This window comes from Lonchura striata, chromosome Z (assembly GCF_046129695.1).
Source record: "Lonchura striata isolate bLonStr1 chromosome Z, bLonStr1.mat, whole genome shotgun sequence".
NCBI classification, from domain to species: domain Eukaryota; kingdom Metazoa; phylum Chordata; class Aves; order Passeriformes; family Estrildidae; genus Lonchura; species Lonchura striata.
The window spans coordinates 15,149,636-15,164,461 of record NC_134642.1 but is presented as its reverse complement, the minus strand read 5'-3'; the positions used below and the strand labels follow the sequence as shown (position 1 = coordinate 15,164,461).

At 38.9% G+C, this 14,826-nt stretch overlaps 1 protein-coding gene across 3 annotated transcripts in view; it reads right to left on the bottom strand.

The window, feature by feature from the left end:
- ZNF366 (zinc finger protein 366) overlaps positions 1-14,826 on the bottom strand; it is a 36,316-nt gene that overhangs the window by 9,473 nt on the left and 12,017 nt on the right. The window contains exons 2-5 of one of the 3 annotated variants that reach the window (XM_021531767.3): positions 11,793-11,862; positions 8,414-8,539; positions 5,953-7,281; positions 3,895-4,086 (exon numbers count right to left, since the gene is read on the bottom strand). In XM_021531767.3, coding sequence (XP_021387442.2) covers positions 3,895-4,086; positions 5,953-7,281; positions 8,414-8,434 — 1,542 coding nt within the window. In that variant the 5' untranslated portion in view covers positions 8,435-8,539; positions 11,793-11,862. Of the gene's footprint in view, positions 1-3,894; positions 4,087-5,952; positions 7,438-8,413; positions 8,540-11,792; positions 11,863-14,826 lie in introns of those variants that run through there. The other 2 variants (XM_021531768.3, XM_077790366.1) reach the window with 2 other exon arrangements.

Below are 14,826 nucleotides of genomic sequence, written 5' to 3'. Positions count from 1 at the left end.
TAAAGGTTAGATAAGATATTTGGTGGAAAAAAAGAATAGCCACTGAAAGTGAATAATTAATTTTAAAAACTAAGATAGCTGTTTCCAAGGGTCATCCATCCACTGAGGAAAGAACATGGTCTTCTTCATGTTCAAACAAAGTTAATATGCAGGATTATTTACACTTAGAGAAATGACAGAACCACAAAATAACTCAGAAAGTGATGAGAGAAAACACTCTCATCTACTGAGACCACTAAATGAGCACAGAAAATTTGCAAAGAGTAACAGCAGCTGTTTGTATCTTGATAGCCACTGGAACAATCTGTAACATGCCAATATGACTCTTGCTACAAGAATGTCGACAATAGTATCTCTCTAATGCCTCTTTGCTGAGAGGCTTGTGGTTATCTGCTCATATTGTGGCTGGCATATGTTATCATCAGCACTTGCTTTCCTGTAGCTAAGTCTTCTCTAAACTGGTAACCAAGGAAAATCAGGTTGGGTAGATGAGTGTCTTCAGCACTGCATGCAAACACTTATCTTTATAAGGTCCTGAGTATTAAAATTTATCAAGGAGAAGCATTTAGTTGCTTTCTGGCAAGGCAATATTTTTTTCTCTTTCTTCATACTGAAAAGACATGGACTTTCTAAAGGATCGTTCCTTACAGCACAGAAGTTCTGTGTATGAATAAAGTCGATGGGTTTTCCATTTCCCAGAGTCAGGCACATCTTCGAGATATGTCACATGTTCTTGTCCTGAAATCTCCTCTGGGGACATGAGGAAATGGTACTAGAGTGCAGAGGTGTGGCAGGAAAATTAAAGAAATGCAGATAGGAAAATTGTTTTTCAGGATATGGGTCTCAGTGGCATAATCTCTGTTTTACTGGACATTTCAAAAAGGCACAAGACACCTTTCAGATGACTATCTATGATCCCGAGGTAAAAGGAAGTAGGTTTCTCACTCATATGCTGGAAGACTGCAATTAAAATCTAGCTGGTGTACACAGCTAATGCTCAACGAAGAGCTTGAGTCTGCAGATCAAACTAGAAGATTGTAGAAGATTTTCTTTCTCTCTGACATGACAGGCTTGTGAGAAGAGAGTGAAAGATGACCCTGAGACAGTTGTATGGGAGGAGATCCAGCAGAACCCAGTGCACCATAGCACTGAGGGAGATGAGAAGTTTATGCAAGAAAACTTTGCATAGCAGAAACAACATGGTTTACTTGTGAATTTCTGTTAGGCTGTCTAACAAAATAATGTTAGACAAAATGTTTAAAAAAAATAAAATTAAAATCTTGAAGAGAACACCTGAGCTGCAAGTCTGCTGAACATACTTAGTTGCAGTGGCTGATGAAATGGACTTCAGTATAGTTTGCTAGAATACTCTACATTAGTTCAACCCTAGATTTTTTCCTTGTAAGCCAGGACATGATGTATCGTTTTTTAGATTTGTCACCAGTTTTGTTTCTTCTAAAAGTACTTCTCTCACACATTTTCTTTGATTTTGATCCCTGTTTTTAAAAAAACACATTCTTAGATGGGGGGAAAAAAGTGGTGTTCAAAGCAACTGTTGCAGATATTTGTCTGGACTGAAGAAAATTCTATTGCATCCTTTATTGGAGGTCTGAAACATTGATTACTTCAGCACTAAAAGCAACAGTAGATTTCATGGAACCTTTCCCTATGAATTCAAATTAGTACTGTTGCACCTGTTGTTAGAATACCTTCATAATTTTTCAGGTTTTTTCCCAAAACAGAAATAAACAAGGCAACATGGGCCTTTAAATGCTACAGACAAGTTCACTCTTCAGCAGAAAATCAGAGATCCAGGCTGCAGCTGGGTGAGGAAACAGGAGGGACAACTATTTGCTACTCCCTCACTTCTGATAGTATGTGCTTAGCTGCGATTAGACACATAGGAAAGCTCATGTTTTCTTTTGCTGTGAGAAAAAGGTAAAGAAAACCATTGCATGTGGTGAAGTATAAAGGCTACTGCTGTGCTCTCTTTCCCCTGCATTCTTCTTCTTCTTCTTTTTTTTTTTCATAAGAAGGGTGTTCCTTTCCTCAAAGAAAGAAGGAGAGGGAGAATGACTGTAAACTGTCCAAAAGGACCGTGAGAAAACAGGAAGCTTTGAAAAGTACAAGAGAAAGCAAGATGAAATCTATTTGCAGGCGGTTCCCCAGGGACATGTGAGCCATTGTTAAGCAGGCTGTTCATACAGCTATATCCTTCCTTCTGCTGAGGAGGAGCTTGGTGCCAAAAGGCTGCTATCTGGTCATTCCCTTAACCCTCCAAGTACCAACTAGAAATATTTTCTTTCAAGAGCCTTCTTGAGCTTTGTCAGAGAGGTAGTGTTAGGATGTTCCTAATGCAAAAAGCAATTCCTGAATCTGCCTGTGCTTATTGTTGCAATCTTCACTGTCAGGGCACTGATGTTGATTCATACTCCTTCAGACATATGAGAAACAGATTCACTATGCTTACTTGTTTCTTTCCTCCTTGGAACACTGGGTGGGGACAGAAAAGTAAAAAAATAAGAAAAACAGGTGTTCCTGTAGAGCTTTTGTTACTGTCTGGAAAACATAATGGTGACACTCCATTTCCTAGTTCCAAATATTGCCCTCTCCAAGTTTCAATAGTCTATCATCATCAAACACTGAGCTGAACACAACCTTCCAGCTATTCTGCACGTACCCAAAAAACCATGTGGATCCACATACTGCACACACAAAAGTTAAAAAGTTAAAAAGAAAAACGATGAAGTCGGAAAGATTCCTTTTGACATTTTCTTAATAAAATTAGCACTGAATATCATGTATTCCTATGACATTTTGAAATTGTACATTTTTTCAAGACAAAATAATTCCATTTAAAATTTTTATCCATCTCTGCTTCTTCAAGAGAAGTTTCTTTTAAGAAAATATTCAATACCATAAGGATGTAGGATGAAAACATTCTAGAAATTACTTCCAAATCAGTCTTTACATATGCATAAATTGGGTGATATGCTCCACTCTGTATTTGCAGCCATCTTAGAACAAATTAAAGTGGGAAAAAAAATCTACCGCCTTTGACTTCACAGAGTATGACTACAGTAATGAACCAGATAGGCAGCAAAATAACTCAAGTAGCATCCAATACTGCTTAAAAATACAGAGATTAATAATTCATAAAAAATATATTAAAAAGTAAATAGGGTTAGTAAAGTCTTAAAGGTTTATGGGGAGGGAGGAGAAGTGAGGATGGAAAGGAAATGCCAGCCTCCGGTGCTGGGGGAAAGTGGCAAACTGGAATTTGCATAGGATTGTAGAAAGGCCAGGTGCTCTCAGAAGCTGGTTTGTTAGCATATTGGTATCCTTCCTTGAATTGCAGTAATTATACACAACCCATTCAAATCCCTTACGTAGTTTTATTTTGCTGTGGCTTTTTCTGACTCCTTTCTTGAACTGTTACACAGCATCACTGTGTGAAGTTGTGGCTGCTGCTTTTTCATGATCCTCTGCAGGGTGCATGACTTGATTTCTGCTTTTTGTCAGTGTTTCAAGCTATTAAGCACTTAAAACTTGTTTGGATCATTGTACTAAGCAAATGTAAGATATTTTTATTGTCTTCAAATGTCTGTGGCACTTAAACAATCACAGGGCAAAAAAAACCCACCAAAACTATGTGATGATGAATGATCTTGAAGGGAAATGGAGTAAATTACAGGTATTTATCTCCTTTATTTTGTGCTACATAAGCAAAACCTGGATAAAGAAAGAAAATCAGACTGGTTTATGTTAATTTTTGAATGCAAGTGTAGTATGTGTTAGCAAGTTTTGTTTCTCTAATTCTACCATATTATAAGATAATAATAATATCATAGAAATATACTTTAGGTTAATACCTCTACCACCAAATGCACTTACCTTGCATTTAAAGGGTTTGACATCAGAGTGAACAATCATGTGGGCCTTCAGAGTCTGCTTTTGCACAAAGCTCTTGAAACACAAATGGCATTGATAGGCTCTGATATTGGTGTGGATCAGGACATGTCTCTTCATGTTGGCCAGCAGAGTAAATTCCCGTCCACAAATTCCACATTTGTGCTCTTTCACACCCTGAAAGAAAAGAAAAATTCTGTAGATGGAAAATTTTCTAGGTAATTTAATCAACAGTACAGGAACTTATGAATTATTCATTCTGCATTAGCAAAGCTGATAATAAATTATTTTACTTTTAATATTTTTCAAGGTATTTTCTTCTGACAAATTCTTACAAGCTTCTGACAAGCCGAGAAGTAAAACAAAATGTAAGCTTAATGAAATAATGAAGTCTGTTTTCATATAAATCAGACATAGTCAGTGTCAGAGCTTCCCTCTCCTGCTCTGCTGCTTAAGTAAAATATTGATTATGCATCTTACATTTATTGCAAAGAAAAAAACCTGCTTATTCTTGATAGGATTTTCAGTGGCCATTATGGAATTATTTCATTTTATATGAGGTTTATAGAACATTTCTATTCCTTTTCATGCTATCCACTCAATTTACAACTGCATAATTCAATATTCTTACTCACATTCACGTGGTCTATCAGCTTCTTAAAGATTGATTTACACACTATGAAAATCAAAGAATTTGCCACTATAAGGCTTAAGAGTTTATCTTACTGATGGTAATAAGAATTTACTAGTGAGGTTCTGAGAGCAATTACTTCTTCCACAGGTCTTCTTTAAAAAGATATGAAATTACTGTCAGTGGTTTTCACGGTTAATTACAAAGCTAAAACTGAACATCACCAGCAGTTTCAAGTGTCTCTTCATCTCATATGAGGCTGCATTTAGTCAGCTAAGTAGTATAAATTATATTCACAGTGAATCCACCTGTGGCAGTGGACAAACAAGCAGAAGCTCTCTAAGGGCTCAGGGGTATTTCATTTCCTGTGATAAAAAAAACTACCAAGTCTTCAATTAGTGGAATCTTGCATGGTTAATCCGAAGACCAGGGAATCTCCAGAAAGAACAGAAATTATAAACATGAAGTAGAAGGAAAAAGCAAATGTGAAAGTAGAGGTTGTCTGGTTTTCAAAGAATATGTGACTATAAGACTCAAGCAGTGTAGCTTTCTGTATTTCTAATATTTTTCATATAAAAGCCAAAATTCAAATGTAAAGGAAAAATATCCAAATCTGGAAGCAAACTTTTTTTAAAGTGAAAGATTTTGACTTGTCTTTTTATTTTTGTAAAAGTGGATAGTCAATTTCAGAGCTTCTTCAATGGAACAATTGCATTTTTCCTATTTTTGAAAGCAGTCTTTTCAGAAAAGCTCCAAAGCTTTCTCGTACCCTAAGCTGACCCTGCTGTCACCATGGTCAGCAGAGGCAAAACTGCCACTTGGTATAAATTGGCTGTTATTGTAATCCTGCCTGTCCATTTCTATTAACTGGCATTCTGAATAACATATGCACAAAGGGGAATTTTTTGTAGGGTTCTTTTGTTTTTTAAATGTCTCGCTATAATGATTCTTCAAAATCTGATGAGTAATAACATACTTTTTATTTTTTTTTGCTACAGTCCACTACAAACCCACTCACTTTCTAATTAAGGGAACAAAGTATCAGAACTGACTTTCAGTAAAAAAATCTTTTAAAATTAAGGGTTTGGGGAGTGGTTATACAGCTCTGCAAAATTTTACAGAAGGTCATTCCAAAAAAAAACCCAAGAAGCAGAGAGATATGAATCCAGATTGGGGAAGTGATGCAGGGGGGTTAATTTAATTCCTGCTTATAACAAAGTTGGGTTTGAGTGTACTTTCTTAAGGCTGACAAAGACATCTGGTTGATACAACTGCCAGCAATGCTGGAGTTTCTGCATAAGCCTCTGCTGCTGGCAAGAGACCACGTTTCTGAGGAGGTAGCTACCTATGTGTATCTTTCATGGCCTATAATCCTCGTACTACCTTCAGATGCAAGGTGAGAGCTGGCTTACCTTGTGAGTCAGGGAGTGCTGCTTCAGGTGGTGGGGCTGCACAAACTCCATGCCACATTCAGTGCAGATGTATGGGCGGATGTCTTTGTGCTTCATCATGTGGTTTTGCAGCTGACTTGGGTACTGGAAGGTCTTATCACACTCAGTGCAATTGTACTGTATGGGGCCACGGTGGGTGGTTAGGTGTCTCTTCAGCTGCGCCAGAGTTGGAAAGTCCAGACCACACTCCACACAAATGTTCTCTCGTCCACTCTCATGCTTAGACTCATGTGCTTTCAGCTCACTGGGGTAGGCAAAACCCCTGCCACAGATCCTGCAGTTGTAAGGTTTGATGTCACTGTGTTGCATCATGTGTCTCTTAAGGTGACTGGTTTGAGTGAAAGCCTTGTGGCATACGTGGCACTTATGTGGCCGAGTGCCCTGGTGTGTCAACATATGCGTGTGCAAGTGACTCAGCTGCTTGAAAAGCTTGCCACACCGGGTGCAAGCATGTGGCTTGATGCCACTGTGACCCAAGATATGGGTGACCAAATTGTACTTGGATGTATAGGACTTCTCACACATGGGACATTGCCAGCGTTTCTGCTCACCCCCCACATCAACATAGTAGCTGTCATCTATCTGAAGGTTGACATCTACTCTTTCCACTTTCTGTTTGTTTTCACCACTTTCTCTTACTTCAGCCCTCCTGAAGGGTGGTTCTGGAGATCTTTTCATTTGAAAAGGGCTCCTGAAATGGAAGTTTGGTGGTACAATGAAAGGAAACATTAAGCCAGGGTGGACTTTAGGATAATAAGGGTAAGGAGCCTGCATGAATGTTGGGCTACTGGGCCATGCCATGTTCGGCTTCACTGGTTCTTGCTTAATGGGCTTGGCTCCAAAATGCTCCAGAGTTCTGTAGAATTGAAAACCAAAGTTGCAGAGGTCAATCATCTGGGAACTGTACTTGGGCTGCGCTGGCTGTTGGAACACCAGGGGGAGACTGGAAGTGCCCATGTCGTTGTGATCCTCAGGTCGATCTGGTGATGATGAGGAATCCTCAAGGGGGATGGGAGGAGGCATTTTTGTTGGCATGCTCTTGCGTTTACGAGACCCTCCTTCCAAGGACCCCTGGAATGTTTCCATGTTTTCAAGAGGAGGAGGACCATAGCAGAAATGTGAGAGGTGTGTTCTGAATTCTTCATCAAATTGAGTTGTTCTGTGTGGCTTTGTAATGGGGCTGAGCGGCTGCAGGCAGAGTGGGAAGGGAGAGGCTCTGCTATTGTCCACATTAAAACTTGTTTCTTCATTCTTCATCATACTCAGTTTTCTTCTCTGTGGTCCAAATTCCTTAAAATAAGCAAAAGAAACCCCAAATCTGTTTATTTCTTCATATTCTTCTGGATTTAACATTCTGTCAACCATTTAATTGTTTTGAAGGTTGTTGGGTTTTTTAAATATATACAAGTAAGCATTTCTTAGTTCTGTATAGGATAAAGGCCTTTTAAAGCAGAATTAAATTGGTAAGTGAAAAGCAAAAAAGCTTTGGTCTTCCTGCAGCAGATTTGACCCGCAAAACATTTTTACAACATAAACATCCTGTACTGTGACACACTACTTCACAGATGAATCAGTATGGCAATGTTTCTGCCTAATTTTATTCAGTCAATCTGTTTGTGGGCAAAATTCTGTTCTTGGCTGTGCATGAACAGGCTCTAGAAATTGGCGGTGCATCTAAAGGATATGGCAATACAAACAATAATATGCCCATTTATTATGGTTATGACATGAAAAGCCAAAGCCAAAAAATGTTAAACTTCTGTGTATCATTAACATGTGCTGCTGTGAGAGAAAACAATGGCCAAGTGATCTAAGGACACTGTGTACCATCAGGTTTTGCGCCATGTTTCCTGGCTGCTTGCACTTTGTATTGTAATAAGAAGGAGGAGATTAATTTATTTTCTTTGTTTTAATCACAGAGATATTTGCCTGGCAGATCTGGGGGAAGAAAGACATTTGACAACTCTCCAAATTACACTCAGTTTAATAGGCTTTATCTAAGATTTTTTGTTTGTTTGTTTGTTTGTTTCTAAACAGGTGGGTAAAATCACCACTATAAAACTAGATATAGAACTGATGTCAACAAAACCCCTGGGACTCCAGAGTAACTGGCACCTAAAAATGTTCTGACTGTACCTGATGATACAATGTGATGAGGCAGATTAATAATTTTCTCCTGGCAAAATTTTATGTTCCACTGATCAAACCACTTCATCTGAACTTGCAGTTCATCTAAAAATTGGTTATAAATTTTGGTTAATCTTAAATAAGGCTGTTACCTTTTCCCTCATCCTTGTAGAGTCATAGAATCAGAAAACTTTCATTAGAAGAGACATTTAAGATCATCAAGTCCAGCCATTAATTGCCAAATCCACCACAAAAACATGTCCCTAAGCACCACACCTGCACATCTTTTAAATACCTCCAGGGATGGTGACTCCATCACTCCTGTGGGCAGCCTGTTTCAGTTCTTGACCACCTTTTCTGTGAAGAGTTTTTTTCCCTGGAACAACTTGAGGCCATTTCCTCTTGTCTTGTCACTTGTTACCTGGGAGAAGAGACAAATACCCACCTGGTTACAACCTCCTTTCAGGCAGTTGTAGAGAATGATAATGTTACCCTGAAGCTCCTTTTCTCCAGCTCCCAGCTCCCTCAGCTACTCATTACAGGACTTGTGAACCAGACCTTTCAACAGCTCCACTGCCCTTCTCTGGAGCTGCTCCAGCACCTCAATATCTTTCTTGGAGTGAGGGGCCCTGCTGAATACAGTGCTCAAAGTGTGGCCTCACCAGTGCTGAGTACAGGTGACAATCCCTGCCCTGCTCCTGCTGGCCACCCTATTGCTGGCACAGCCCAGGATGCCATTGTCCCTCTTGGCCACCTGGGCACTGCTGGCTCATGCTCAGCTGCTGTCACCAGCACCCCCAGGGCCTTTTCCTGTGGGCAGCTCTGCAGCCACTCTGCCCCAGCCTGTGGCACTGCCTGGGGCTGCTGTGACCCAGGGGCAGGACCAGCACTGGCCTTGTTGTACCTCACACCACTGGCCTTGGCCATGATCCAGCCTGTGCAGATCCCTCTGCAGAGCCTTCCTGCCCTCCCACAGATCAACACTCCCACCCAGCTTGGAGTAATCCACAAACTTAGCAAGGGTACACTTGATCCCCACATTCATCAATAAAGATATTAAACAGGGCTGTGCCCAGTACTGACCCTTGATACAGCACTGGTGGCCATCTACCAGCTGGATGCAACTCCATTCACTACCAGTCTCTAAACCAGGGCATCCTGGCATTTTTTTGCATAGGAAACAGTGCACCCATGGAGCCATGAGGTGTCTGTTTCTCCAGGAGAGTGCTGTGGGAAATGGTGTGAGAAGCTTTGCTGAATTCCAGGAAGACAGAATACATAGTTTTTCCCTCTTCCACTAAGCAAGTCATAAAAGGAGTTCCTGTTGTGGAAGTAGAACTTGCCTTTCATGAGCCCATGCTGGCTGAGCCTGATCCCCTGCTGAGCTGCTTGGTACATGCTCTGAGATGGCACTTAGGATAAGCTGATCCATAACCCTCCTTCCAACCCTGGTTGTAGGTGTGAGCTATATTTGCCAACCTCCAGTTAACTGGGACCTCCTCAGACATCCCAGGGTGCTCAGTGAGCACTTTCACCAGCTCCCTTGGTACCCTTGGGTGAATCCCACAGACTTGTGCATGTCAAAGTGTCGTAGCAGGTTGCTGACTATTTCCCCTTGGAATATGGGGATTTCATTTGGTTCCCTGTCTCTGTTTTCCAGCTCAGGTGCCTGAGCACCCTGAGGACAGCTGGTCTTCCTATGTAAGATTGAAGCAAAGAAGGAACAAAGCACCTCAGCCTTTTCTTCACCATCTGACACTACGTTTTACTCCATATCCAACAAAGAATGAAGATTCTCCTTGGCCCCCTTTTTTATGTGAATGTATATACGGAAATGTTTTGTGTTATTTTTTTGTGGGAGTAGCTGGATTAAGTTTGAATTGGGCTTTAGCCTCTCCAGTTTTCTCTCTGCATAAATTCACAACATCCTTGTAGCCCTCCTGAGGGGTGCACTTACATGAATGTGTATGTTTGTGTGCATGTATCTAGCCAACCAGGCAAAGGTTAGGTTGGAAAACTAGACACATTTTCCTTCTATCATCTGTGACATGTTGATTCTATTTATAACATCATTCTTGGAAATGCTAGGAGCATGAAGGTGAGTGGAGCACTAAATAAACTCCTGTTTCTATTTCAGGAAAATCCATGCTGGATAAGCCTTATTCCAAAGATAGATGAAAGCACATCTCTGTGACCTAGTTAAGCCATGGGCAAGAGAAGGCATCTTAAAAAACTTTCTGCAAACAGACCGTTTCCTTCTAATACTATAGATTCAGTAATTATCTTTGAGATAAAAGTGTGAAACTAAAGGCTCAGTGACAAAACTCTAAGACAAGAAAGTTTAGACAAAAGGAAAAACAACTCACAAAGAAGGAAGACTAACTGAAGGAAAAATTGAAGGATATCTAAACTTATGACTCAAAAACCACATTGGATAGAGGGAAAAGATAAAATAATTGCTTACAACTTGGACAAGTATCTCATAATTATACCACAGTATTACTTTCAGTCGTTAGCACGCTGACAGGAAATAGTGCACTTATATATACACAATATCAATTCACGTAATCATGGAATATCCTGAGTTGCAAGGGACCCACAAGGATCATCAAAGTCCAACTCCTGGCCCTGCATAGGACACTCTCAAGCATTTCACCATATACCTGAGACAACCTGAGTTGTCCAAATGCTTCTTGAACTCTGTCAGGCTTGGTGCTGTGACACTTCCCTTGGGAGTCTCTTCCAGGGCTGAACCACCATCTGTGTGAAGCCTCTACTCTTGATATTCAAACCAAATGTCCCCTGACTCTGTATCAGGCTGTTTCCTCAATTCCTGTCACTGGTCACCAGAGTATAGAGATTGGTACCTGCCCTGCCTCTTGCCCTCAAGAGGAAGTTACAGACTGCAATGAGGCCTTCCCTCAGTCTCTTCTTCTCCAGGCTGAAAAGTACAAACAACCTAAGCTGCTCTTCATATGGCACCCCCTCAAGGCCCTTCACCATCTTCATTTATATCCTTCATATAACATGGTACTCAAAACTGGACACTGTTGTCTGTGTGCATGCATACAATATGTATGTACAATATATATGTATGTTTCATCAGAGACAATTTCTACTGGGTATTTATCCTAATGTTTCCTTGTCACCCTAGCTCACTAGTCAAAATAAGGAACAGTTAGATCTTGAAAAATTTTTGGGTACAAAGGTTTGGCTAATTAAAAAGGGAGAAGGGGAACAGAATCCCCCAAATATAGAAAAATCCTCAACTTCTTTCCAAGAGAAAAAAAATGCTTTTATAAGTCCTTTCTAGCAGAGTAAACTCACATAATTTCAACATAATGCTTATAGATCAAAATCTTCTCTATAAAGTATGTGCCCCAAACATCTTCCAACGTTGTCTCATTTTTCCCCAGCAATAAAGGTACAAAATTCTTTAGAAAATGTATAGCAATTGAGGACCCAGCTATGTTATTTACTGCTTTTGTTGGATTATTGAAATGCTGGCAAAAGTACACAGAAATGACAGTGAGTTGTTTCTAATTGCTCTCTTGTTTCTTGGCTGCTCCCTTCTTCCACACACAGTTTTGTGCAAAGTTTCACTTTTTCTGGAACACAGAGCTGTAGAACAACTTGAATTTACTACGAAGAAACATTTTCCTTGGGCTACTAACCTTTCACTGCTTTCACTGAGCATATGGGCTTATTCCACTGGCCACAGCTACAGGCATCACAGGACCAGTCCTACAAGGGAAAGTGTTTATAGTCAGCAACCAGCACAATGAGAGATATGCTGTATAATCCAATACAAGAAGACTTAAAAGGAAAGGGGAAGTCTATACATAGGTCACTTGCTGTTTTTTTTCCCCCCTGAAACCATCTTGATATATACATTGATTATTTCTTCTTTCATTTTCATTCTTGTGGCAAAGCCTTGCTAATTTGAATGAAGGCATGATTTTAATTATGTCCAGAACTTAATTCTTAAAAAAAAAAAAAAAAAAAAAAAAAAGAGTTCTGAGGCAAGCATAGAAGAGAAAACAGGTTGGATCCCAGCACAAAACATACTTAGGGAACAATCCCTTGTTCTTTAAATAACTTCAGCAGAGAACATTAAAGTTTTAGTACAGGTCCACAGTACTCTTTTTCTACCTGGCCCAGGAATAGCAGATGTCATTTTAATATTCAACCAGGGAGTTTGAATTTAAATTATTTTAATATTTATTTTTATTTACATGCTTTTATATTCAAATATCACCTGGGGACCTTTTGTGCTTCCTATATATGAACTTTAAACTTCTTTGTTTCTGCAGAATTTATTATTAAAAATTTAGTGCTATGTAGTGATTCAAAACATTGGATGGTCATTGAAAATTTTAGCTTTTATCAGTAATATATAAGCTACTAGGTTTTGAAAAGTTGGTTTGAAAGCTCCCTGAGACAGAAATTTCCATGCTGTATTGGTCCTTACATATAAGACCACCCAGTAAACTGAGCACTCCAGAACTAAAGTCAGCTTCTGTAGAAAAGACAAGCACCCTCAAATTTTATTTCATTATGTAAATGGAAATACAGTGTTTTGAAGAATAGAACTACAAATTAACACTTCCTGCCCTTTCAAAACAAGAAAATTTAGATTGAGTTTAGATAGTTATTGAGGAATTTCTGAAATGGAATATCTATGCAGCAGCTAATATTCTTGTTAACTTCTATGAAAGAGGAAGAGAGTTTAATGTAGAACATAAATCATCATTTACTTTCTCATGTCCACTCATTTTTAAGACAAAGGACTGGAGAAAGTATGTAAATTATGCTATTTACTCAACAAGGAAATACATTGTTACACTCTCCAGTTTATATCCAGTACTGGAATCAACAGCAAATTTTCTTAAGAATTCAGTAGAATCAAGATTCTGCTTCCTGGGCAAAAGTATTTTCTGTCTAGAGACTAATAACATGTCCATAACAAGCCATAAAAATGTGAGGTTGTAAAGTTTCTCCAATTTAAACACTGACTACAACTGTTCTGATTTTTCTCCTGTGAAACACAATCATAAAGCCAGAAATAAGATGAGAAAGAGATATGACAAAGGTTAATGGGTTATTTTATTAGGAGGTTGCACTTTATGTTTGCTCTTTCAGAAGAAAATGAAACCCACAAAGTGGAGTAAGTCTAAAGGGGGCCAAACTGGCCAAACAGCTTCTGTTCTCTGGAAGAGAAATTCCATGGTTAATTGAACATGTAGGACTATAGAAACCATGCCCTGTAAGAGTGCAATTCTGCTCTCCTTTTGAGGCCCAAAATATGGGCATCTATAAGCAAAGAATTAAAACTAACAACACTTTCTTTTGGATGTGGTAAGGATTCCTGACAAATTTCACACTATTATATTTCCTGAGCTGTAGTTGAGCAGTTGGTGAGCTTCAGCTTTATTGAACAACCAGCTGGGGTTTTTTTCAATCACTGATCCTTGTCAGCTGTTATGATGGCAATAATTATCATTATCGTAATAGGTTTAATGAGCTCTCAGTCTGCTCTTCCAAATATGTTTTGGTTTTAAATGTATTCAGTTATACAGCTGTTGAATTAAGCAGCAAATTATTTACAGTTTTCTCTCATCTGCTATTTATGCAAAAAATGCATCTGTCTCAGGATCTGACTGAGGGATTTTATTATACTGAATGAATTTCAGCAGTGAAGTGCTCCCTGCTGAATCTAGACAGCTTTAATTTATTTGTCAGACTTTGAAAATGCCAAGAACACCTGTGCTAAGGTGAAAATGTCCATTACTAGTAACCAAGAATTTTCAGGTAGTACACATCTGATACCTCCTTACGATTTTCCCTTCTATTCGCCTTCAATGAAAGCATGAATCCTTCTAGGCAGAAGGCAATAAAACATGTCTATGCCCACATCAGAATTTCTCTAAAATCAATGTCAAACCTACCATCCTGTTCTTTAGGGAAGCCAGTGCAAGGTGTACTCTCCATCCATGTTCTCCAGGCATAAATATCCTCATTTCAAGAGAACATTTTGAAAAATTGACCCCATTAACACATAGGGAGTATATGCTAATAAATTCAATTAAATTCTGAGTATATAAACTGTGCATATTGTGTGCATGCATAACTAAATATGTATTATGACACTTAAATCAGCCTTCAAGTTTCTATGCTATAATATTTGAAGTTAACCTAAAAGATTATTTATGTTTTAAATGAAAAGAGCTTTTCTTCTGCTATAGTTTGCAGCTGGGAGAAGACAAAAATTTGGGCTACCTTGTGAAATTTGGACTACCTTGTGAAAATAAATATGGATTTGCAGGAAGTATCCAAAATCAATGAGTGCAGATGTTGATGAGACACAAATATAGTGGAAGTTTTTAGAAAAACAAACCTGAGCTGGGAATAATACTTACTGAGTTTAGTCAAATCCTTTTCAACACCACTTCTACAAACACTTGTTTTCTCAGTCTCACATGCATTGAAGTGAGATGTCAAAAGAAGTCCATGATTTAGCCATTTACTTAATTGTCTATGGAGATAAGGTTTCTTGCACCATGCCTTTTACAAGAGATATGTCTACTTAAATGGAGAGTGCTATCAAGATAAAGATACTGCCATAAATATTCCTCTCCCCTTTTTGGATTATCGTCACTAATAGAACTGGAATTGGAAATAAGTAAGCAATTGTTCATTAACACGATC